The sequence below is a fragment of the Leptonychotes weddellii genome, chromosome 9, assembly GCF_054177405.1.
Source record: "Leptonychotes weddellii isolate Sample4059 chromosome 9, ASM5417740v2, whole genome shotgun sequence".
NCBI classification, from domain to species: domain Eukaryota; kingdom Metazoa; phylum Chordata; class Mammalia; order Carnivora; family Phocidae; genus Leptonychotes; species Leptonychotes weddellii.
Window position 1 is genome coordinate 89,483,020 of NC_138377.1, and position 27,272 is coordinate 89,510,291.

At 41.5% G+C, this 27,272-nt stretch overlaps 1 protein-coding gene across 1 annotated transcript in view; it reads right to left on the minus strand.

The window, feature by feature from the left end:
• Positions 1-27,272, minus strand: part of RORA (RAR related orphan receptor A) — a 101,258-nt gene that overhangs the window by 15,192 nt on the left and 58,794 nt on the right. Inside the window, exons 3-5 of the mRNA XM_081831197.1 lie at positions 10,330-10,471; positions 6,532-6,927; positions 939-1,060 (exon numbers count right to left, since the gene is read on the minus strand). Of these exons, the coding sequence (XP_081687323.1) occupies positions 939-1,060; positions 6,532-6,927; positions 10,330-10,471 (660 nt within the window). The remainder of the gene's footprint in view (positions 1-938; positions 1,061-6,531; positions 6,928-10,329; positions 10,472-27,272) is intronic.

Consider the following 27,272-nt stretch of genomic DNA (forward strand, 5'->3'; position numbering starts at 1 on the left):
TGGTGTTACCTGTTATCGCAAAGGCAAATAAAGTGATGTGCTGCTCTTCCCCAACCTGTCTTGTTTAATTGCTTTTATATACCCACTCTTTAATTTAGTTATAGGGGGACACGGATCTGTTACATTGCTCACTTGTTCCCCCAAGCTTACTTTAAGACTGTTTCCACCAGTATGATGGGGTGAAGGAATGAATTAGGAGCCAGGAGTCATGGTCTGGTCCTGATATTTTCACTCTCCTGCCAGACGCCAAGGGATGCTAATTTCCTCATATGTAAAATGAAGGGGAGGATTAGTCTGCATAATCTCTGTCGCCCTTCCTAGGCCTACATCTTTATAATTATTGGGGAAAACCACAGCATTTCCCTTTACCAAGGCAGAACGGGTAATTGTAACTTCCCCTTCTCCAGCCCTGCCCTCCCATTCTGGCGGCTTGTGGATCAGCGTGTAAAGAAAAAGGCAAGTAGCAGCACCCTTTGTCAGCCTCGCATTGCTAGGTTCAGACTGGAATTATGATAATAGCTTCCAAACCTTTTTCTGTACACACTCTCTGAACCTCTGGAAACAGGAGGCTGAGATTATTTTACATTCAACTTCCAGACCTTGAAATCTGCCAGTGTGAAATCAGGACAACTCTCAATTCATTCAGGCTTTTGGACACTGCTTCCTCCAGCCCCCATTGCCAAGTGATAGGAGATACATGTATATAGTCACAGGCACAAGAGAATTTGTTACTGTATTGCTGGAATTTCACACACTTGCAGCTCAGTAAGACAAAGCCCCAAGTATATGATCATCTCTAGAAGAAAGATTTTAAACAGAAATCTGATATCTGATGAAAGACATTCATTCTCTAGTCTGTTTGTATTCTTCGACAGATATCCTGCATAAACACCCTTCCCACTGTTGCCTCAATCCTGGGTAAAAATCTTCAAATCTACCTTGTTTTGGTAGCTCTCGATCTCCTCCTGCAGAAAGGTCTGCCACGTTATCTGCTGGAGCTCTTCTCTCAAGTATTGGCAAGTTTCCAGGTGTGATTTAGATATATTCTGTGCAAGGTGTTCTAAGGAGAAAACAGGAGGTCATAAACATGAAAAGCCAAGCTCTTCTCTGGATAATCAGGGTTTTCCCTGCTTAATCTCTGGTTTAAAAAGTAAGAAGTACAAAGAAACATGCTGAACCAGTTTTAATTATCTTTACATTTTTAAATAAGCAATTTGGAACTATTCTGTATTTTGGCACATGAAGATGAAGGACAGGCAAAGCCAATACTTAGAATTAAGTCTTGGTGATTTCAAAGACCCTCCTGAGCTTGACCTTCTTCTGTGGCTTTACACCAATGTGTGGGAATGAACAATTATTAGCCTGGGCAGGTGTGGGAAATGACCAACGCAGCCTCTTCTTGGCATTTTGATGAAGACACATCTGCTGCGTACATTGACTTGGGGAGGATTACTCTTGAAAACTTAGGAAATGGTATGCTTTTGTGAAAACAACTACTTATTTATTTTCCAGCAAATAGCACAAGAAGCATTACTGGGGGCCTACTATGTCACTATATATAGGGTGGTGGTTAAGAGATGGACTCTGGCACCATACGGCCTGTGTTTGAAACTCAGCTCTTGTACCTACTAGCTGTATCATCTTGGGTAAGTTACTCAACCTCTCTGTGCTTTGGTTTCCTCATTTGCAAAATGAGGAAAACACTATCTACTTCATAGAGCTTGTGAGAATTAAATGAGTTGAGCACTTAGAACAGGGAGGGTTACCTAGTATGCACCTACATAAACATTTGTTCTTATTATACTGGAGTGTAGGTGGTTTGAGGATATTAAAACAAATAGATGCCAAAGAAGTTTCTCTAGGAACTTATAATCTGGTGAACATGTATGGACATGTTGAAAGGACAATTCAAGACATTAGGCAATAATGCATCAAGCTGAATTGTATCAGAAGAAAAAAAGAGAGAGAGAGAGAGAGAACGGGTCCTGTTATGGAAGGGAGAGATGAGGGGAATTAGAGGATGCTTTTTGGCAGGAGAGGAACATTTGAAGTGGACCCTGAAGGAAGGGGAGGATTTGGCAGGCAGAGGCCAGCAGTGTGAAGAGGTGAGCCAGTTCCACATTCCAGGGATGACAGATGAAGGAGCAAATAATGGCATTTACAGGGGACAGGCAGATGTGATAAAGTGATAGTATCAAGACAGAAACAGGAGTAGGTCAGAGTCCACATTCTGGAGAATCTCGAATATTAGGATTAAGGGTTTGGACCTGCTTAACGAAAGGAATCAGTGGAATTCTCCAGGGGAGCTGACACGCGGAAGGCTGTATCCAGGGAAACAGAACAAGCAGTCTTGTGATTGGTGAATTGGAGCAGAGGCCGGTGCTGGAAGCACCAATGAAAGGCTGCTGCAATCCACATGGGCGGGACTAAGCACTTGCGGTAGGTTGGTGATAAACGTTATGGCAGGGTAGGACGATGGAAGTATTTTAAGGGAACTGACAAGATTCCATAAATATGAAACCATACCCCAAAGGGATCTCCTTCCAGGGTCTTGATGATATACCAGGAAAGCCTTTTCAAAGAATGGTAGTAAGAGGGTCTGTTTGGAAATTTGTCACTGCTTTCAGCAAACAGAATCAGACTTGTTTGTGTGAAAACAGAGTGGGTTCACCTAAATGAAGCTTAAACAAGAGTCTCCCTAGAGACACTGAAACACAATAAATCTTAACAGCCCTATTTGGCAGCACACAGACATGAACATAACATAAATAAATACCAGGAAAATAAAGCATAAACAGAAGGGAAAAAAATAAAGGAAAGAAACAGAGACAATGACCATAAGAGGGAGAAGCCAGTAATTCATGTGTCTTAGAATCAGTGATGCTTGTTTAGGGAAGAGGGGAGTAAAGCCAAAAACAATGAGTCAGAAACAAGAAAAAAAATTTGTATATAGTAAACTAATTTTTGCAGATATGAAAAAAATGAAGATGAAGTATTTTCAGGGAAGCTGGGGGAATCCTGTGAAGTGATGAATGGGAAGAGGCTCATAGTATTCCCTTCCAGATCATGTTTCTCTTCCTGTTAATATGGGTCAGCATCTTGCTTTACCTCACCCTAAAAATTGGTCCCACCCATCCCTACCTATTTGAGCCCAGCACTCGGAAGTCAGACAAGGAATGGCGTAATGTACATGTCGAACCAGTAGAGGGCAGTGGCTGCATTCTCACCAACTGCCTTTACAATTCACAGCTGATTTGGCAAGTGTTAAGATTTCAGACACTTTACTATTTTTAAATCTCCATTTCAGCAAAGGACAATACGGTCAGACTGAGTAAAAGTGAAGTTAGTGTGGTCTCTTAGAGAAACACTCTGGAATAGTGAAATACCGTGCAACTAGGAGTTAGGAGAGCTGGTTTCTGGTTTGCACTCAGCAGATGAACTCACTTTGTGATGGACAAATCAGTTCACCTTCTCAACCATGATTGTTTCTTCAACATGGCTAGGGTCTAGGTACTTCAGATGGAAAATCCTGACTTCTGAGTTAGTCACAGATTTTCACAGTGGAAAGGACCCTTGGACATCTGGTCCGACCTCTCCTCAGTTTACAGATAATAACACCATTAATAATGATGATAATATTTAATAGCATTTACTATGCGCTAGCCCCATATAACTTATATATACACATATATTCTGAATATGTATATTTTCTTCATCTTCATAACAATCGTAGGAGGAAAGCGCTGGTATTATCTCCCTTTTACAGATGAGAAACCAAGTGAGGTTAAGTGACTTTTCCAAGGTATCATAGCAGACAAGTGGCAAGTGATTCAAACATACATAATTTGGGGCCAGTCTGTGCTTAATCATTATATTCTATAAGTAGGGAAACTGAAGCTTGCAAGGTACATGACTTAAAATGGGTTGTACAACCTATAGCAAACCTAGGACCACAAAACATATAAGCTGACTTCTTGACTAGTGCTTTGTCCAATAATCAGGTGACTCTTCTGCACAAAGCTTTAGTTTTCAATTATAGTGACACACGCAGTTAGTGTTTTTTTTTTGTTTGTTTGTTAAGTGAACCTAGGTTGTTTATCTGGGATGTATAATTCAGGTACTAATTGTACCTCAAGGGCAAAATCTCCTAGCCAGGAATGCAGATGTATTTCCACTGAAAGTAATAGATTGTAGACACTATTATTGAAAGAGAAAATTGAGGTTAGGATATGTCAATTTATAATTTATTTTCCAACTGTATAACTGTATAACTTTCATTGGTTTAAAATCTGATGACAAAATTTTGCCTAAAATGAAAGTCAAGGGTGTTAGTTAAAAAGATCGTAAGACTGGAATCACTATATTGTACACCTGAAACTAATAAAACTCTGTATGTTAACTATACCAGAATTGGAAAAAAAAAAAAAAAGCAGGATTTGAGGCCCCAAAGGAAATATCAGGGAACCCCAGATAGCTTTGAAGAAGGAAGAGCAATGTCTTTGGCCACTTCTATGTTGCTCAGCTCCTCCAAATATTTTGTACAGGTAAATGGGAAAGAAAATTAGAACCCAATTATATTCTTTTCAGACAAATTCTTATTTAGTTTTGGGTTTGGGACTAATCCTAGTGATGAGTTAATTTTACTGATCCTGGAAAATGCCACAAGACACGTGAAAAGCCCCCAATTTAGGAGAGCATGGAGAACATTTGAGGGCACGGGGCTCCCAGACTGTAGTGGGAGGTAACAGTTGTGGAAGACACTGACCAGGGGGCCCAGGGGGCACTGGTTTTGCCATTTCAGGCCCCACTCAGGTATTAGTGCACATTTAGCCGAAGGGCCATATTTAAGGGCAACACTTTGGCTAAGCCCCATGGATTTATTTTAGGGCTGAACGTTTGACAAGCAAACAGGACAGGTTTGCTAGTATTTATAAGGTGGAAGCAAACTGAAAGTGAGCCAGGTCATTTTTCATGATATCATGTCAGCTTTCAATCAAATCCTTATTCATTTCTGAAAATTTTACTTTCATTACAGTTCTGCTTAAGTCGCAGCCAACCAAGATTTCACGACAAAAACGGAAGGTTTTTGTTCTAGTTCAAGAAAAAAATATCAAACCTACCTCTGCTCAGCTTGGCTTCTAGTTCAGAGGTTCCTCTGTTAATCAAAAGAGCTGCAATCCACCTTTAATGCTGTTCAGTGGTTAAAGACCACGCTTAAAATGTCCCTGCTCTTGAGGATTTAAATTTAGACCCATAAAAAAGGTGCTTGTGTAAAAACCGTAAAGAACATTCAATTTGTTCTATTTGGAGAAAGATTTTACTGGAAATATAAATTTCACTTAAAAATGTTTTATGGGGTACAGAGGTGGAGAAACCATCTAAAGAACACAACCGTTATTTCTGTGAACTAAGGATGTCTGTGCTCAAGTCAGAACCTGCTGGTTCTTTTCCATCTGAAGTCTTCATTCTCTCCTCGTGTTAAGTTAGTCACCTCCACAGCGACTAATTGAAATATCCCAAAGGACTATAACCTTGTGTGAGGAGTCACGGGGAGGAGCACATCAAATCGTAAACTGCAAACTTTCTTATCCAAGTTTCGCTAATAATAGTGTTGTACCTAAAAATCGATTAAATGTTACATCAGGGGTTGTTAACACCACTTCCTCGAAATGGCAAGTCTTCCAGCGTCTGTGTTTTCAACATTTCTAGGTCAAACCTCCCCCAAAAGCAACAATGTCACACAGGATTAAGGAGATGACAAGTTTGTTTGTTTTTGCATGGTGAGTTTTCTATGAAATATATCAGTTTTGTCCCCAATATCCATCACCAAACCATTTTGGCAAATAAAGAAGCCAATTTCCCTTTAACATTCATAGAATACCTCAGGGCTGCAAAACCTAGATGCCTACAGGAGCTGGGCAACAATATAAAATGGGAAAACATGTCAAGGTGTTAGGACCTTACTGGTACCAACTGGTTGTTGCCATTCACCAATGCTGGTCCAGTATAACTAGGTCATTTTCTCCCCTCTCACAAGAAGCTGAAAAATCTGAACTTTGAGGCAGGATTGTCTAGGTTTAAAACTTTAGCAACCAGTTCAAAAATTTTTAAAACTCTGCACAGGTCAAAAAAAAAATGTGTATGGCCCAGGCACAGTGTGTGGGCTTCCATTTTTATGACTTCAGGTGTAAAGCAACACCTGGATCATAACTAAAGGAAATGATAAACAGAGTTAATGGGGCCACCCCCCGAATTTACAGTTTCTGTGGCATTTAAAGACAGCTTCAAGTTCATGTTGCCCCATCTCTGATACGGACAGGTCAACGTGTTTCCTGGATATGCGAGGGGAAACAGTGGACAATCAAAAACAAGGGGGCAGGGTGGAACTTCGAAGGGGTCCAAATGGTAGAGGTGAAATTGCTCTCCTAGTATCATTTTAAGAACATAACTCATTAGGGGAAAGTCAAACACCCCCCATTTACTTGAAAGGGCAGGAGTGACGCGTCGCAACGGACACATGGAGGCCATTACCTAATTCTGCCATGGACACAGTTGGGGAAGTCTCTCCGTTGGTGAACGAACAGTAGGGAAAGAAGCCTGATGCTGGTGTGTAGTCACATATTGGTTCTGGTTTGATTCCATTGATATCAAGACCTGACTGGTCTGGGGAAGGCTGTATGTCCAGGTAGAAGCTGCTGACGGCCGAGTCTGCCTTGCTGCCCTCCGGGGTGTGCCCGTCAATGTAGCTGCTGAGGTCCTCATGAAGCTCGGTGAGCCCGTTGGCCGAGATGCTGTAGGTGGGAGTCAGCGGCTCAGCTTCTCCAGGCTGCTGTGGGGGGTCTCGCTGCTGCTGCTGCATCCGGTGTTTTTGTACTTCTGCGTACAAGCTGTCTCTTTGCTTTTTTGACATCCGGCCAAATTTTACAGCTGGAAGAGAAAAGCCAGACCACACCATAGACAATATGCTTCTCTTTGTTATTCTCTCCAGCATGCGTTGGGGGTTCCTTTTAAGTCTCAGACAATCTCCATCAAAAACCACATCGCCACAAAAATAAGGACATGATCCAGAGGTGAAAACGGTCCCACCCCACACAGGCTTGCTCCACATCCCAGAGGAGCTACGTTTCAGAAACAGACCTGGGACTGGTGGAAGGGCAATGACCACGTCTGTCCTCCTGCTGTCACATAACCCGATGCTCAGTGGGAACCGCTCATGTGTGACTTGATAGGTTTGCTCATTCTCCGCCCATGCCGCTTGCCTCGACCACCTCTTTCTCTTCCCAGGGTTCAGACCGATGTGCAGGGATGCAGACTCACAGGGGTACATCGAGGCACAAGCAGCCGAACCTCAACTTTTATTCATTTCACTCATTCATTCATTTATTCCTTCCCAATCAAACAGCTGAAGCTGGGGCTTTGCTGCAAGACCTCAACAATGAGGCTTCTTTGCAATTCCCTGACTTATATCTCTGAGTCTACCTGACCTAAGAACCCCCGCGGAACCCTTGGGCCCACCTTTAAGTGACCTCTGCTCTTCTCATTTACCCTCAAGTAAAAAGAGTATCAGAATTTTGGGAAGGGCAAACACTGTGTAAGATCCCTGTTGGGCAAATCTGTGTTTGCAATGTTTCTCCCTGGGATGTGTCCCCATATCTAAAATGGAACAATGAGTGTAGTATCTTTCCTGTTCATTCAGAATCCCAAATGATCTCTCCTAAAACACCGGATAATTGATAAAAGAACCTTATGATCTCCTGGTCTGAACTCTCCCACTAACCCATTTTCTCTCAGCCCGATTCTGTGTATGCACAGAAAGCCTCTGCTGGAGGGACTAAGACCTCCTAACTGACTGTGGTTACACTGATACCTGACCAGGTGGATGAAGTCAGCCATTTGACCGTCATTATAATTCTATGAGTCTAGGGGCAGGAGGCAAGAGAGATGGAAGTGAAGTTGGGAACCAGGGACAACCACCTGGGTCAGCTGGCAGATTTGTTTCCTGCCAAGGAGGACGTGCTGTCCCTTCACACACAGGAAACAAGTGAGTGGGATCCGGGTCAATTTCCAGTTTCCACGGCTCAGGTAACAAACTTGGGGCTGGTTAGGCAGCAATCAGGCTGCTCTGAGCTCTGGGTTTCAGGCCTGTCACTGTACAAGCCCCGACATTCACGTCAAGCCCATAACATGTGTTGCTACCTCTGTGCAAAATTTCCAAGAGGCATACTGAAGGTATATGTATTTTTTTCTTTTAAAGAATACTCCAGAACACCCAGAGGGATTAATAACCATAGGTGAGACTCATTCTGCTGTGACTCTGAACTGTGTTTTAACTTTTGCCTTAATATTAACAAGAGTAATTATACTATCCTCTAAGTGAAACGAAAGGATCAGTTCTTGAGAAAATGCACACACAACTTGTGATCTTAGCTTACAAGTTCACCATTTCTTTAACTCTTAGCTTATGCCTGACCTTGTTAGTTTAGTGTCACTGAAAGGTGAAATCTGCAGAGCTGCACCTCACAGGAATTTCTGTGTATATAAGTTCTGTGACTTGCATCTTCCAATGTCCCAAACTTTATTTTTGTGCCTATGTATTCTTAGTGACCATCCTGTGCATCGCTACCGACGTACACCATAACTCGTGCCTGGACTGGTCTGCAGGCCCCAAGAACATCTGATTATGGGGAAGGCAGGCTTTCAGAACGCCTGCCCAGCATTCTGAAATATTTTCCACAGGCTGGAATTCCACTGGAAGAGATGTTTCCTTCAAGGGGATCTCTTAAGGAGAGCCAGCCAGCCTGTATGTTCGTAAAAGTCCTTAAAATGTATCCGCTATACTTTCTCCCCAGTTTCCTTGTATAAGAATAACTGTCTTGAAATCTGGTGTTGATTATTCAATGCACTTAAGATAGTATTCCAGGAAGATCTTGAAATGTTTTGCAGTTGAGTGATAGATGGCCTCTATTTCTTAAAAGAGCTTCTTTTAAGGAAAAGAACATTTGTCATTGAGCCATGCTTTGCACTGTTTTCACACATTCTGTATGTACAAATACAGGACTTTTTCTTTTGTTTTGAGACATATTTTGATTTGCCATTTGATTTCTTATTTGGTCTACTGCTTGTGCACTAGTGTGTTGTATAGTTTTTACGTACTAAATATTTAATATTTACATTGTAGATTTTCCAGCTTTGTTTTATTGTTGATCTTTAGTTTTGTACCATTGTGGTTGGAAAATATACTTGGTGTGATTTAAATTTGTGATATTTGTTATGTCTCTTTTTATGTGACTTAACCAGGGGATTCTTCTGTGTGTACTTGAAGAAAATGTGTATTCTACTTTTCTTGGATGGAACGTCTTAACGTATATCCAATAGAACCATGTATTCTGAAATATGCCTTAAGTAAAAAATGTTCTTGTTGGAAAAAGAAGTAATAACTTTAACTGAGGGTACTCTTTTAAAATAAAGCATATCAGGGCGCCTGGGTGGCTCAGTCATCAAGCGTCTGCCTTCAGCTCAGGTCATGATCCCAGGGTCCTGGGATCGAGCCCCGCACTGGACTCCCTGCTCAGCGAGAAGCCTGCTTCTCCCTCTCCCACTCCCCCTGCTTGTGTTCCCTCTCTTGCTGTGTGTCTCTCCATCAAATAAATAAATAAAATCTTAAAAAAAAAATAAATAAATAAAATAAAGCATATCAGAGAGGAGGGGGGTCGGGGGATGGGTGAAATAGCTGATGGGGATTAAGGAGTGTATGGAAATGTTAAATCACCATATTATACACCTGAAATTAATATAACACTGTATGTTTAACTACACTGGAATTAAAATTTAAAAACTTAATTAAAAGTTTTTAAAAAACCCCAAATATATGACTTTGATTTGTGATTCAAAATATCCAGTTAATATAAAAGCTAATTCATTCCAACTGCCAATAAGCTTTACTAGTTAGTGTAAAGCACTAGCATTTAGCCTTAACCATTAGCTCTGGCTTGTGCTTCTTACTGGGGAAAATGCCTATAAGAGGAATATTTATTAAGGCCCTCAGATGACATGTACCTTCAATCACCTTCAATCAGGTCATCAACCTGTAATGTCTTGAATGTCTAAAATCGGAAGGTGTTCTGACCACACAGATGCTTCTCCTCCATGCCACCCTCACCCCCAGCGGACCCCCAGTGGATTACGGAGGAGGAAGTAACCGGTTTCGTGGCACCCACAAGGCCTCCAAAGGAGTGGGGTCGAGTGGGGGAGGGGCAGATCTGGGTCCAGGGCTCAGAAGGCCCCTTCACAAGCCCATGCTACTGTACAACTCAAACTATGAGTGCTCACCATCTCGAGACATCCCTACGGCAAGGCATTTCTGTAATCGACAGTGTTGGCAGCGGTTTCTACTGGTTCGATCAATCAAACAGTTCTTCTGACGAGGACAGGAGTAGGTGGCATTGCTTTGCTGACTTCTCCTGAAAAAGCCCTGTGATTCAGTTATAAAACAGAAAACAGGTTAGTGTCAGTTTGAGCCGTAGGATACTAAAGACAGTATACTAAGCACTGAGCAGCATTAATGTTTCACGGAGAATTAAAAGTTATAGTAGATCATCCAGGAGACCATTAATGACATTAAAGTCACTTCTTTTTCTTGGGTAAAATTGATCCCTAGAGCCTAATCCCTTGTCCCTTACACATGTGAAACTTTCTTTAACTCCAACAGATGGCTGCCTATGTGATCAGGCCCTGTTCTTGACTCCTGATGACCAAACCATGTGCTTGATGGATCGGTACAAAGGCACTTATCTTTAACCTTTATCTCCAAAATATTTTTAGTGGAATAAACACAAAACAGTTCTCTGAGATGTCCAGAGATATGGAAAATGCTGTCTCATTGTAACTCATGGTAGCTGCAATCCTGCTATCCTGGGTTATTTCTGCTGACCCACTGAACGCTACCACACTCCAGGCATCTTGCATTCCCTAAGAAAGAATCTCCTGCCCTAAGAACTTAAATGACACTTGGATTGATTATCTTGGCAGAGAAGTCAGAATGGGAATACTCCTCAACCCCTGAGAGTTTGGAAATACCAGGTATTCAGAATCATGGCCTTTATTTAACAAATCCAATCCCATGTTCATTGAGTTCGATTTACTTGCCTTTTTTAAAAAATTAAGATTTATTTATTTATTTGAGAGAAAGAGAGAGTGAGCAAGCATGAGTGGGAGGGGCAGAGGGAGAGGGAGAGAGAATCTCAAGCAGACTCCCTGCTGAGCATGGAGTCCGACTCGGGGCTCGATCCCAGGACCCATGAGATCATGACCTGAGCTGAGACCAAGAGTCTGACGCTTAACCAACTGAGCCATCCAGGCGCCCCTCCACTTACTTGTTAAGCACTGTTTTGGAAATGAGAGGGTGTGCAAAGATGCCTAAGGAGCTACTGACTTCAAGAATTTAATTTATTCATCCACTTATTCATTCATTCACTCTTGCTAACTTCTTGAGCTGGATCCTTACTACATCATTAATTTTCTGTGTTCATTCTTTTCCTAAAGCTGCACATTTTCCTTTTGGTTATCTTTTAGAATAAGTTTTGCTATGTAGTATTTGCATTACCATTCATTTGAAAACATGCTCTAATTTTCAACAGATTTCTTCTTTAATACATTATTTAGAAGCACATTTCTTAATTTCTAAACATATGGGGGGTTGATTGTCTCTTTATTGTTGACCTATCTCTTAGTGGTTTTGCAAGCTAGGAAGGTACTGAAGAAAAGGAAGGTAACCAAAGTCCTTTCCATGATGCAGAGCCATGAAGGGTACAAAAGAGCATTATTATCTTCAAATCCTTAATGGTAAGGATACATGACCCCAGTAAAGGGGACACCAGTGGAGAGAGGAGAAGTAAAGTCCTGAAGAACTGACAGAGTAGCAGGCACACTGACAAAGGTACTTTCTCACCAAAAGATTTTTCTGGAGGTCACCTTGGCAGTTGTATCAAAATCCTTAAAAATATGTCTATTTATTGAATCAATAATTATCCTTTAGGGACTATATTTTAAAGGAATATAAGAATATAAAGACTTATCTATAAGGATGTTCATCATAAGCACAGTCTGAAATATAATTTGGAAAGATGCCAAATGTCCTACATTAATGAGTTGCAAGAGTCATATTGGATAGCCATATATTTGGAAACCAGTAAAATGGTATTTCAGAAATATAATTATTGACATAAAAAGGTGATAAAAATAAACATCTTTCTGTTTATCTGTGCTTTCTGATTTTTCTACAGTATGCAGGTGGAAAGGAATGTGAATTATGTGGGAAGAGCAATCTAGTATATCTGCTTTCTTTTGTGAGGAGTTGGTGACTGTGGGTTAAGTCAATGGTAATGATGGATATGACGTCAGTTTCCACCTCTTTGTTTTGGACGCCAATCTAGAATGGGAGGGGGCAGGGCACTGACCTGTCATACACTCTTGGCTGTCTGCTGAACTACTCACTAGCCTAAACATGGGCAGGGCTGGGGGCCCAGGGTCTCAGACTGTGTGATGTGCTTTGAACCTCCCTTATGTTAAGTCTGGCCTCTTCTGTGAAGCAATCTCACTTTTCTCAAAATATCTAAAGCTGTGGGCTTTTTGTTTGTTTGGTGTGTTTTTTTCCTCTATGAAAAGGAAGTGAGAAGAAGTAAAGCTTTCTCTGGAGCTTAATGAAGAGAATTCAAGAAAATAAAAATGATGGGGCGCCTGGGTGGCTCAGTCGTTAAGCGTCTGCCTTCGGCTCAGGTCATGATCCCAAGGGTCCTGGGATCGAGCCCCGCATCGGGCTCCCTGCTCAGCGGGAAGCCTGCGTCTCCCTCTCCCACTCCCCCTGCTTGTGTTCCCTCTCTCGCTGTGTCTCTCTCTGTCAAATAAATAAATAAAATCTTAAAAAAAAAAAAGAAAAGAAAAATGATAACAGAGGCAGATAATCCTTAGAAAGAGATACGAAGAGGTCATGGGTCTAGGTATTCAGTTTGTCTGAGATACATAATCTGTCAAAGCTGAAAGCTGTCTATTTCTTGAGACTCTACCTTTCTTCAGACCCTCCGTGTTTGCTATCACCACAGGTGCCTAGGATCAGGAATTCCTTGCTTTTCCTTTAGTTGAGGCTGAATTTTGCTTGCTTCACAATGAACCTGCTCCATTTTGTTCTAGGATTATCAAATATGGGGAATGTCTGAGTGATCTCTTCTTTTTTTTTTTTTTTTAAAGATTTTATTATTTATTTGACAGAGACACAGCGAGAGAGGGAACACAAGCAGGGGGAGTGGGAGAGGGAGAAGCAGGCTTCCTGCAGAGCAGAGAGCCCAATGCGGGGCTCGATCCCAGGACCCTGGGATCATGACCCGGGCCGAAGGCAGACGCTTAATGACTGAGCCACCCAGGCGCTCCCGAGTGATCTCTTCTATTTGAATGGACAGCCAGGCTATCTCCCGACCCCTCACCTGTAGACCAAATCACAGCATTTGTCACCTTGCCTCCGAGGTTCTCTCCCCCCATTAAGAATTTCTTCTCAGAATCCTCTCCGGTTTCTCCACTTCCTTCAAAAATATGAAATCCAGAACTAGATACAGCTCTTGAATAATGGCTGGGTCATTAACAAAAAAGATGCTACTTTTTAGTTTCCACTTATTAAACGCCAATTAACATCAACCATCCATCACTAATGAGTTCCAGGATGCTGGCATAGAAGCCATATAAAATCATCAGTTTAGAGATGCCTGGGTGGCTCAGTCAGTTAAGCGTCTGCCTTTGGCTCAGGTCATGATCCCAGGGTCCTGGGATCGAGTCCCACATCGGGCTCCTTGCTCAGCGGGGAGCCTGCTTCTCCCTCAGCCTGCCGCGTGCGCTCTCTGTCTGGCAAATAAATTAAATAAAATCTTAAAAAAAAAACAACACAAAACACCCATCAGTTTGCTCTACTACCAGGGAATGCTGAGAAGGCATGATGATGATGATGATGATGATGATGATGACGACAGATAAATTTTTAATTAGTGCTTTATTAATCATATATTTTTATTCCATATTTTTGATGCTTTGACCTCTTGGGGCCTTGTGACCCTGGAGAGATTATATTTCCCAGGGCTTGCTAATTCTTAGAGATTGCAAACAACTTGCCTGGGAGCACACTTTTCATAGGCAAACCAACCAGTCCAGAGCCCATATACCCAACCACCTCCTCTGTGAGGCTCTCCTACTCTGAGCCACTATTGTCCCCTGCCCATTTTATCCCAGGACCAGATACCGGACAACTACGATGGCCCCTAGACTCCAGGGCTGGCTAAAACTAGTCAACCTTAAATCTGCTTACCCGGCCTTGCCCATTCCTTACTAAGGGAAATGACAACAAAGTCTCCTATGCATATTTTCCCCTTTTCTCTCTACCTCCTGACTGACCCTGCTGCTTCCCACTGTGGCCCTTCCTGTTTCTAGGGTACTGTGAATATAAAGCCTTCTTCCTTCATGACATTTTTGTGTCTGTGTGTCTTGCCTACCTGATTAAAACAAATCCCAGGTATCGTTAAAACAGTGCTTATTATGTGTCAGGTGGCCCTGTGCTTTACGTGGATGACGTCCTGTAATTCTAAAGTATGAGGACGGTACTACCATTTCCTTGGTTTTTGGTAGAGCCCCACCTCTAGCATGGGGTAAAGGTAGGATATGAATTCATGTGGCTTAATTCCAGAACACACACTTTTATCCTTTTTATTTTTCTGCTGCCCTTGCATGTCATAAGGATTCCCACTTGGTTGTTCTCAGAGAGGGCAACCATTAAATTAGACAAAGAGACAGATATGAATAAAGTAGCAAGACTGATCTGCTCTGAAATTGCTGTTTTCCTCAGGTTAGCCCTGTTAGCAGAACTAAAGGCCACTGCCCAGGTATTTTACAGATTCTTCTTCTACAGCCAGATGTGGGCTGGAGTCACATGAGAAAACCAGTCTCATGAGCTCACCGTTTTCCCTCATTTATGACCAGAGCCATTAGGTCTCCTTTTATGCACCTTATTTATTTCTAATTTATTTGGGTTCATTTGGAAAACAAATAAAACAGTAACAACAACAACAACAACAACAAACATCTGTCTAGGACACAGCGTCACTAAAGACCTCTATCGTGAGAGACGTCTGAGTAATTATGCCATAAATTGCAAGGCAAATCTGTGAAGCATTCCACATGGGCTTTGAACACTGAGGCTGGACCTAAGGTCTGGCTTTCAAATCATTTTTTTTTTTTTTTTAGATTTTTATTTATTTATTCATGAGAGACAGAGAGAGAGAGAAGCAGTCTCCCAAGGAGCAGGGAGCCCGATGCGGGACCCGATCCCAGGACCCTGGGATCATGACCTGAGCTGAAGGCAGACGCTCAACCATCCGAGCCACCCAGGCGCCCTAAGGTCTGGCTTTCAAGCTGTCAACTTGGAAGAGACCTATACTTCTTTATATGGCTCAGCTTTGAAGGGTTTGGGGAAAGTAGGTGAGCAAATAGACACACCTTGCTCTTCACAACACCATTTATTCTACACTGAGTCAGCTGAGCAAGTGCCTGCTGAAAGTTCTGGGAGCGGCCAAGATCCAGAGAAGAGATCCTGCTTTTGGACTGAGGCAACAGAGTCATGCCCACAAGGAGAGTTCTCACATACCGTGTGGGATGGGTCAAGTGGGGTTATAAGGTGAGAGCTATGAAGGGAGAGAGAGAGGGTAAGCCTGTGTGACTCAGATAAACCCTGAACTTTACATTTCAGACAGAATGAGGGCTTGGTCTTCCTTCTCTCTCTCTCTCTTTTGTTCTTTCTCTTCATTTCAGCATTCCTGGTGATTTCTCAGGGGCTTAAGGATTTGGGAAGTTAAACTAAAATATTTAAGGCTAATGAACACATTAAGAGGGGGAGGATTAGAAGAGCAAGAAGGACGAGGAAGAAGTAGAAAATATGGTAGGTATCTTCCCACCTAAAGGTAAAAATATACTCATAAATGTAGAAGCAGGATCTCTACTGACTGGGGAGCAATCCTGGAAAGGGTCCCAGTGAGAAATGAGTGAGCTCAGATACAAGTTCTAGGGGTTGGGGAGTCTGAGGCCACACAAAGAGCAGGGACAGCACAAGCCAGTGCATGGAGTTTTAGGTGGAACTGAAGAGGTATGTACTAAGAAGAGAGAAACTGCTGAAGCTATGAGTTAGCTAGAAAAGATATTAAGTTCACAGTTTTAGAGCTTTATTGCCAAAAGATGAGCTAATGAATGACTTCTTTGGCTTTCTTAAAAGTTCACTTTTTATGGATGTCAAAATACACGGAGATGTGCCCCTGTGAACAGGGTGGGCTTGAGCAGGGAGCCACCATGATGCATTTCAGGGTAGCAGAGCTTGGAGTGACTGTGGCACACTACCACCACCTAGTGGCAGCACACCAACATGCAGTTACTGCAAAGAGTTCATTTGAATGATACAAACAGGTCTTTAGAACTGAGGAAGTTGGGAGAGGATCAGGTTCAGAGGTTCTCAAACAGATGGTGCATCCTAATCACCCATGAAGCTTTAAAAAAAATACACCTGAAATCTACTGAACCAGAACCTTTGGGGATATAGTCCTGAACATACACAGAGTTTGAATAATATGAAGGTGCCATTTTTGCAGGCCAAAAAAAAAGGATATCAATTTATATGACAAATATTTTAACAAAGCTTCTTGAAGACTCCACTGCCTTCCCCATGTTAAGAACCACAGATCTACTCTAGTATTCTTATTTTGTAGATAACAAAAATGAAGCTCAGAATGGTTAGTGACTTAAGGTTATCCCATGCCTGGTATATATTAGTGCTGACACTCAAAGTCCAGTGTCCTAATTTTAAATACAGTCCCCTCTCACTTAAGTATCTCTTCTGAAGTGTTGGGCTAAGAGAAGTGACATCACACAATCCTGACTTCCTCCTACACACCAACTGTATCGATTTCCACAGACTCCAAGAGAACTCTGCAGTGTTTCCTCCCTTAGCCTTTCCAAGTGCCTTTCATTGAGTTTTATTTCTAATTTCTGCCTTCCATCCTCTGGAAATTTCTAATGCCTAACTTTTGACTTTATGAAATTATTCCTCACTCCTACTAGTTTGGAGTTCCCTGGGACTGGGACTGAGGCCATGGTGTATGGGAAAAGGCTCATTCCAGATTGCAAGAGCGGAGTGTTAAAATTTCAGGAATTTTGTGAACCAATCATTAAACATAACCATTATTAAAAATTAACTTATTGATTTTATTATTTTGCTATTATCCATGTTCCCAAGGATATTTACATCAATTATATCTGGATGGTGGGGATACTACATAATGGTGTGCTACGTCTTTCCCTGCTCTGCATTCACTGAGAGGTCATGTTGGGAGGCCTGAAATTGACCATGTGTTGGGAGAATTTGTATTACAGAAACTGGCAAAAGCTACAAATCGGGGCTTGATTTATTATGCTTATTGTCTAGATTTAAAAAATAATAAAACAATAATGTGGGTTAAAGGTATTAAATATAGTATGTGTAGCCATCACATTGTGAAAAGCACAACAAATCTGAGGAAATATTCTTCCAGTATTTAAAAGCCATTATCTGATTATCTGATTCAGGAAAGAGATCGCTCATGTCATCCCTGGTGAATGAGTGAAGTTCCAAAACACATCTTCCTTATTTCACTTTCCTCTCATTCATTAATGTAAATGAAAATATCAACATTCATGTTGGCACCACAGTCCTTCATCAACTGCAACCACAGGTACAGATGTAGGAGTTCAGCAAAAATTACTGAGAGCACTTAGCGAGAATCATTGGTCTATATGAAGTTTATAGTGCAGAATATTATAGATTTTACTATTTGTGTGACATTACATCAGTGACAAATACATTGAAATTACGTACATACAGACAGACACTGTTTTCCAAACTCAGTTGTTAAAAACTGACCAGCACATGACTGGACTGGGCACAGCCCTTCTGCAGGTTTCCATTGGCTGTCTGAATGAATCCTCCCTACTTCAGATGGGCCTCTACCCAAAGTTGTGGTTTGACTTTCTATAGCTCTATCATCCCCCCACACGTAGACACACATATTCTTCAGTCACTTCAACTGAATGGTTTTATCTTCATTCCAATACAGAACGTAACGCAGCCCACTGCCCATTTCCTGGCCTTGTCTCCTCCAATGTTTGCTTGCTCAGTCAAGGGACCAACTTCATCCCAGTTACTCAAGGCAGAATGATAGGCTTCATTTCATCCTTGCCTCCTGCCCTCCCGTACCCATGGAGTCACCATATTAGGCTGTTTCTTACCATCTTCCTATTTCTCAAATCCTTCTACTGTTCTCCATCTTTACTGCAATTTTTAAGTTAACATGCGTACCATCTCCCAAATTGGTTATTATACAGCCTGCCTCCACTCACATTCCCTCCAATCCATTTTCACACAGTTACTGGGGACCTTTTCTCAAATATCAACCCGATCGGGTCACTTCCCTGCTTCTTAGCCCTCAATGGCTCCCTACTGATGACCAGGCTATGACCACCTGTCCAGGCAACTTTCTCTTACATTCAGTCCTCTTCTCGAAGTCACACTTTGGTCAAGCCTGAACTGCTGTGTTCACGGTTCCTCCAAGGGCAACCCCCCAATTCCCCCATTCCACCCCCACTTCCAGAAGCTCTCCCCTTCTCTTCAGGATTCACGGACATAATCACTTTCTCTGACTTTGCCCCTCCCAAGGTTGGTTGAGGGGCCCCTCCCATGTGCACCCTTATGGCCAGGTCTCCCTCACTGATTGCTTTGTTTCTTTGTTTCCAGGAGCTACCCCAGTACTTAGAGAAATCAACAAATACTTGCTGAATGAATGACCAGAGGGAAAAATGACTGTACTGATTAAAAACCATGGTGGCAATCATATATTGAACACCTATTCAATACCAGGCACCATGTAGGACACTTGGCAAACATTGCTGATCTGCAATTCACGTCAACTTTGCAAAGTAGGTATTTCTCTTCCTGTTTTACAATGAGAAAATTCAAGTGCAGAGAGGTTAAGCCATATGTTGGAAGTCACACAGCAGGTAAGGGGAGGAGCCAGGATTTGAATCGATGAACCCTGGTGCATCTTATCCCAAATGCCATAGATTTCTTAATACAGTACCAAAAAAGCATCGAGACAAACATGCAGGGCAGATCGAACAGAACAAGATAAACAACAAAACCAAACAAACAGCCCCCAAAGCCACCACTTTTTCAGTTCTGTAGTCAAAGTTCCATATAATGGTTTAGACACCGGAGAGGGAGGTGACACTTCATAGGGTGTCGAATACCATGTTTACATACGGTAGGAAAACATGGTCATTTGCTAGATCTACTCAATAAGAAGCTTTGAAATATAAGTGGCATTTCCTATCGGAGTTATTAATAGTTTTGCCCAAAAGTGCGAGTTGGCTGGACAGAGAACTATGGGTGTGCTTGGGGAGGTGCTCCGAGGGTCTTGCTCTGAGGGGCTCCCCTCCTGTTTGGGGCTCCTTCTCAGTAAGGCAGAGGCTGAAATGCTGATCTGATGTTTGGTCTTTTGACAATTTTCACTTAATGAATTGATTCCTACAGTTCATTAACATACCCACTTCCACTTCTGTATACACATATGTCTTAATTAGCTGTTCATTGGCTGTTTAATTACAAGAAAGCAGCTGACAGCTGCCTTGCTGAATTCTAATGGCAGACGCTTTGGAACGGTTACACATTCGCTTTTGACAACCAAGATTTATTCATAACTCTATGATTTATTATGAATGTTCCTATGCCTGCCTGAATTATTGTATTTTCTTTTTTTTTTTAAGATTTTATTTATTTATTTGAGAGCGAGAATGAGATAGAGAGAGCATGAGAGCGGGGAGGGTCAGAGGGAGAAGCAGACTCCCCGCTGAGCAGGAAAGCCCGATGCGGGACTCGATCCCAGGACTCCAGGATCATGACCGGAGCCGAAGGCAGTCGCTTAACCAACTGAGCCACCCAGGCGCCCAGAATTATTGTATTTTCCAATACAACTGAAAAACTGGAATTTGGGGGGACCGCTGAAGCAGGTGTATGTCTCCCTCTCACAGCGGAGAATCCCTTCTGTAAATGACAAACTGTTACAAATTTATTTCTCTGGGGAACTTTCTGTTGAGAACATTCAGAAGTATGGCGGGGGGGGAGGGAGAAGAAATATCTTTGGATAAACATGGGCAGAGAGTTTTAAAGTTAAGAAAAAAAATAACTGTTGATTTAATTTTACTGAGGGATAAGGAGAGAGCATAAATAGATTTAAATCAAGAGACAGGAAGAAGCAGAAGAAATGATAGAATTAAAAAGGGGGGGGGCAGCAATAATAGTCCTCAAGGAAGCAAATGAAGAAGGGAATTTGTTCTTTAGGAAAGAATAGGAAACCTCTTTTGCAAAAGTAGCTGGTACAACTCTATACTCACAGCTAGCAGCAATAAATCATGGAAGCATAGATCTCCTGAACTACTTTCCCCTTCAGTAATGACGGGCCTCCCTGTAGAATTGTACGTGCAAATGATCTCTGATTAAAGCTGACCTCGTGTGTCATATTTGGTAAGTGTAGATGTCTGCTTCGCCGTACTATGATCTGCCACACTCAGACTCAATCCAAATGAACACATTCAACAGCGGTGATCCCCAGGCAAGCATGAGGAGCCCTGCCCTGAGCCACACGCTAGGTTAGAGCCCTACTGACAACAAGGCCATAAGCCCAGCATTGTCTATGAGCTGAGGAAGGACAGCAGGTACTGAGACATGATTAAGACCACAACAAAGCAACAAAAAATACAGGGGAAAAAAAAAATCCAAATCATCTTGATGGACATTGGGGTTTCACACATTCTACTACTTGTGCATCTCATCACAGGACTGGACGAGTGAGCGAAACGGAAGTTTTTTCTTACCACCTGGTATTTAACAGAACTGAAACGCTGACGTCACAGGATGCAGTAACAGCTAAGTCTAATTTTCATTTTAAATGGCTAGCTCTAATATTCGGGCCAGGTGCTATAAAACACTAAAATAAAAATGTTGGGCATGAATATATCAATGCTGAAAAGCGGTTAAAATTGGTCCAAAGCTAGTGACATTTCACGACTGAAAAAAATATTACAATCCTCTAAAAAACAATTTGAGCCTAAATGGAATATTTATGGACATTTCTTTTTAGCCTAATACATACAAACCTCCAGAAACTGCTTTAACTCTTTCAGGGAAAAAAAAGGGGGGCGGGGGAAGGAAAAGTACCAATTTTGCATTCTGGATATCTTTGAAAAGGCTTTTCACTGTTAATCTCAGCATATTGGTGTTTTTTTTCCTTTTTTTTTTGTTTTTTGTTTTTATTTAAATTCAATTTAAATAAAAAGTTTCAGAGGTAGAATTTAGTGATTCATCAATTGCATATAACACCCATCACATCAAGCGCCCTCCTTAACGCCCGTCACCCAGTTACCCCATCCCCCCCACCAACCTCCCCTCCAGCAACCCTCAGTTTGTTCCCTATAGTTAAGAGTCTCATATGTTGTTAATACAAAGAAACGACTCCAAATTCTTCCTTCACTGGATGGAAAAGGAAACTTTGCCTAAGACATCGTCTTAAGTGTAATTAATTGATGAAAAAGTATTTGACAAACAAATGTTACTCTATTCTTATCCTATTAAGAGCAAAAGGTCCTAAATGTAATCAGAAATCAATCCTATCAACCCTAAAACTTGATTGCACATTATCACTTAAAAAGTTATAATTGAAATTGTAGATCCAAAATGTCTAAAGGATATAGATAAAAAACTGTTTCTATTGGGAAATAAATTTTTCATCATCATCATCACTGTATCTAATGATGAAGCTAGGAACGGAAGTGGAATGAAAAATAGGACCACTTCTCAAAGGAAACCTCAACCAGTGTCATTTTTCTATAAACACTTCAGCATTGTTATTCACTTTGAAGACTGAACCTCACCCCTAACATCCACAGACCCTTGTTTTATTTCTGGCCTTTTCCTCTGCCTGCCCATTCCATGGCCTGGCCCCTCTTCCCAGGCAGGCCTGCCCCAGCTTACCCCACACCCCCTCCTACTGCTCACCCAGAGCTGGGACTAAATTCTGTTCCAAGAGCTCAGAAACATCTTCAGTGACAGACCTAAGCCCCTGGAGGCCTAGATTTTATGTTTTTCTGAAATGCAGTATTCAAGGCATGACCAAAGCTCGTACACTGTTCCTTCATTATTTCAAAAGAACAAGTAGCGGCTCCTGGGTCGCTCAGTCGGTTAAGCCTCTGACTCTTGGTCCAGGTCGTGATCTCAGGGTTGTGGGATCGAGCCCCGGGAGGGCTCTGCGCTCAGCATGGAGTCTGCTTAAGACTCTCTCCCTCTCCCTCTGCCCCTCCGCCCCCCATGCTTGTATGTGCAGAATTCTCTCTCTCAAATAAATTTTAAAAAATCTTAAAAAAAAAAAAAAAAGAACAAGTAAAGTACCCTTCTAATAAAAACCTTGGTATAATAGAACCTTTAAAAATTTGGGAATGGCATACCCTTCCTTATTTTCCATTATCCACAGAAAGTGACCCTCTGCTCCAGTCACACTGGGTTATATGCTGTCCCCAAAAGACAACCAAGACATCCCCACCTCTGGGTTCTTGCTGCCTCGTGGGTATGTGCTGTTTGTAACCACACCACAGATTATAGTCTCACTCTGGGATTTAGTTCTTTTTAATATATACTTTAAATACACTTCATTGAGGCACCATTGTGAAGAGTCACCTTGATGAATTTTGACACTGCATACAGCTGTGGAACTACCACCACAGTCAAGACGGAACATTGCCACAAGCCACAAAAAGTGTCCTTCTCTTAGTGGTCCTGCCTTACCTCGTTCCAGGTTACCACATTTGCTTTCTGCCATTATAGCTTTAAAATTTTTGCTTCTTCTACAATGACATGTAAGTGCAGTTATGCAGTAATTATTCTTCTGTTTCTGGTTTCTTTCATCCATCATCATGTTGTTTTGTGCACATATAGTGCATCCTCTCTTATGGCTAAGCAGCATTCCGTTCCATCGATCTTATTCATCCGTCCACCACACACTTTTATCCATTTTTCAGTTGATGGGCATTTGGGGTGTTTCCAGCTGATGGCCATTATGAATAAAGGTACTACAAGTATTCATATAAAAGTCTCTCTAGGACAGGTGTTTTTGTTTCTTTCGGGTAAATACCTAGGATGGGCCATTAGGTCATATGTGAGGCTGATAACTTATTCTATTCCCACCTTTTTTCAAAGGGGCTGTACAATGTCACAGCCCCCTCCCCCCCCCAGTAATGTAGGAGACTGAAAAATTCACCAGTTTCTCTGCATCTTCATCATGTTTGTTATAGGCAGTGTTTTTGTTCTTCTTCTTCTTGTTTTGTTCTATTTTAATTTTAGCCTTTCAGATGAATATGTCATGGTATTTCACTGTGGTTTTATTTACATTTCCCTAATGATTAAAGATGTTGAGAATATATCCACATGTTCACTGGTTCCTTGTCCAGCTTTTGTGAAGAGATTGTTCAAGTTATTGTTCCTTTTTATTATTTTTGTCCTTTTATTTTAAAATTTATTTTTTTCTTTTATTTCTTCCAGTATATGGCTTGCCTTTTCTTTTTACTAATGATACCTTTTGAAAGGTACAAGTTTTTAATTTTGATTAATTCCAATTTGTTATTTTTTAAAATAAGGGAAGGATAGGGGCGCCTGGGTGGCTCAGTCATTAAGCGTCTGCCTTTGGCTTAGGTCATGATCCCAGGGTCCTGGGATCGAGTCCCGCATCGGGCTCCCCGCTCGGCGGGAAGCCTGCTTCTCCCTCTCCCACTCCCCCTGCTTGTGTTCCCTCCCTTGCTGTATCTCTCTCTGTCAAATAAAATCTTAAAAAAAAATAAAAATAAAATAAGGTAAGGACTTCGGTGTGTGGTCTGAGAAATATTTGTACGACTATTGTTACAAAAATATATGATTTTCTCTAGAAATATTATAGAGTTACGTTTTATGCTTAGGATATTCTTTAATATTTGCTTTCAGTGAGAGGTATAAATGTGAAGTTCATTTTTTTCATATGAATGTCCAGTTGTTCCAGCAATATTATTTGAAATAACCATCTTTTCTTCATTGAATTCAACTGGCATCTTCGTCAAAATTTAATTGACCTTAAATGCATGGATCTCTTTCTGAACTGCCCCCTCCCTTCTATAATTTTTTTCTGGTTTATTAAACCTAGGATTTAGTTCTTGCATTGCTCCTTTGCAGACCTCATCTCTACAACTAGACCATAAACTGCTTGAGGTGGCTCAGGTCTTCTATGTCTCTGGATCCCTTACAGTGCTTATATAGTGCGTGGCCCCAAGGGGGTGCTCATATTTTTGTTTTTAGTAGAAGAGTCTACATAACAAATAGCAAATGATCACAAAAAAATCAAGACTGGACCCATAGATGTTCTGGAAACGATATCTGACTAGAGCAGCATGACTCAAGCCTATGGAATTTGGCTAGCAATGATTGTAACAACAGCCAACAGTTACTGAACGATTGTTACATGCCTGGCACTTTTCTCCGTGCCTAAATGCATGTGTTACCTAAATGCATGGGATAACCCTGGGAAGTAACTACAATGTCCATCCTCATTTTACAGATGGGGAGACAGAGGCACAGAGAGGTTGGGCAGGTGCTCAAGCTGGTAAAGCAGGACTAGGATTCAAACCCAGGCAGTCCGGTTCCAAAGTCAGAGCATAAACATGTCACAATACCGTCTCTCTACAGGCAGCAAAGGGGACTTGGAGAGGGTGGGCTGGGAATACCCAGAAACCAGAGAAAAGAGCTACCAAACTTGCATCATTTTTGCAGTTTATGTGCAATGTTTACCTGAGCAGATACGTGGTAAAATAAATCATCATTTCAGCAATTAAATAGGTTCTTTGGTTTCTTAGGGTTTCAGGTGGTTGACTTTAAAATGCAATTTAAAATACATTCATAAAATGATTACCTCAGAAAATGACTGAGTCACTTTCTTTCTTTTCATTAGATATCTATTTATATATATATAATGAGAAATTTTCCAAATGTCTAGTGATCCTATCACAGAGATAAATTATTTATAATTTATGATGCTATAACCACCCTCACCTGGTTAGAGCATGATAAATCATTAACATCAACGGCAAAAGCAGAAGTCTCTTGATTTCACCACAGCCAGAAGTGAAAATATTAACTATAGCAGAGGGAAACTATAATTGCAGACCAAATACTATATGCATCAAATATAAACACATACCACTGTATAGTCCCAGACTGGGCCTAGGCTCAATCTGTCAATAAAATTAAGTTTTAACTGTTTGGTGATTTCCGTTGTATAAAGTCAATAGGACAGAAGAACAGAGCCACAGATAACCAAAATACACTTTGGCATCGGGGCTGTACAAGATCGGGGCGGGGATCTAGAAAAATGACAACAATAAAATAATAGCTGCCCCTTGTGTTATGGCTTTAATTTTTGTCATAAATAAACATTGGGGGTAAAAAGAAAACACACACTGTTTCTGCCTATGTAAACCCAGCCGTTCTCAGGCAGTCCAGATTTTATTGAACAGCATGTTGTTCATGAATCTCCTGCACTGGTGCATTATTTCGCACAAAGCAGACCTCACCCCCACCCTGGCCCAGCCTCAGACGCTTATCCGAGGTGCTTGCTTTAGTTAGCACCTAAAACCACACGTGGCATTCCTAGAAGACTCAGAGAGAGTGGTCAGTTTCTCAGGACAGAATGAAAGGACATGTGGTTAATGCCCAGGACCCTGCCCACTGAAGAACATAACTAGGCAAGATGCAATGCACAGAGTCAAGTTTACTTGGAGCTTCTGTTGGGGGGGCGGGGAAGGGCACTGTTGTCTGTATGCCCTTCACCAAGGAAGGCTGCGCCATCTCGGACCGGGACGAGAAGGTTTGGGTGAGGGGGAAGGGTGACAGGTGCCCAGCCACATCAGCTGAATTAACTCTGAAAGTCAACGGGATGACAGTTGTCCCAGGGTGGCATAAGCCAGGCAGCTGATTTCATTTTGTGGACTTTTATTTACTTAATTGATTAATTTTGAGGGAGGGTAAGCTGAGGAAGTAAAAAGACATCATTTTTTTTTCCTTGGTAATCTAGAACCTGAGGCCTTGAGGGTTGCTATAAAGATGAACAATTCAAAATCCTCTTTAAGTGGCAAGCCCCCTATTTCTAAAAGGCAGGTGATGACAAAGAAAAAGTGTGTTTGGCGGCGTGCAGAAAGCTCGAGCATCACCAAGATGGGATCAATATGAAGTATCTGTACATGTACAAAGCAGCACGTTAAGATGATTAACAGTAAAACAAAGACTTAAGGAAATTACAAGGCAAATTTCCCTGAAGTCTCTCAGTAGTTATTTGTGTCTGATGGTGATTTTGTATTTTATGACATTATATTTTCTAATTTCACCGAAGGAAAGCTAACCAAACGCATGGATTTTATTTAGTTATTTATTGTTTTGGTTTTTTTTTTGGTGGCAGCCTCAAAATGCCTTAGGGCTAATTCAGGCCTGGTTCAGTGGCAATCAGCTGTCTCAGAAGCTGCCTGCATGTTTAAATAGCTTCTCGCCTGTTTATTTTGCACTGTTTTATCCTGTAAGCTGTCTCAAGGCCCTTCCAATATAAGCAGGAGGATTTAAATCTTAATAAATTGAGATTTGAATAACAGAGGCAATCTGGGTTTGGAGGTCTTGAATGATTAGGATAAACATCTCTATTCCCATTCCCAAATTACGCATGTGCTGTAATGCGTTGCCCTCGATCAGCATCAGTAATAATTAAAATAGTATCAACAGCAATAAGAAGGATAATATTTAGGTTTAAATAGCACTTTTCAGTTTATACAGACTTTTATTTACAGTTTTTTATCCTATCCCTGGAATAGTTCTAAGAGGTAGAAAGAACAGGTGTTAACGCCCACTTTATAGATGAAGAAATTGAGTCACTAAAAGATTAAGACAAGCCCACAACAAGAGGGACATGTGGTGGCACTAGGACCAGAACCCAGTTCTTTCCAATGGCTTTGCCATAATTTGGCCAGATGTAACAACGTATGTGTGCCAAAAATAAGACTTTCAATCACATTCTGATTAAACTATCAGAAATACCTTCTTTTTTTTTTTT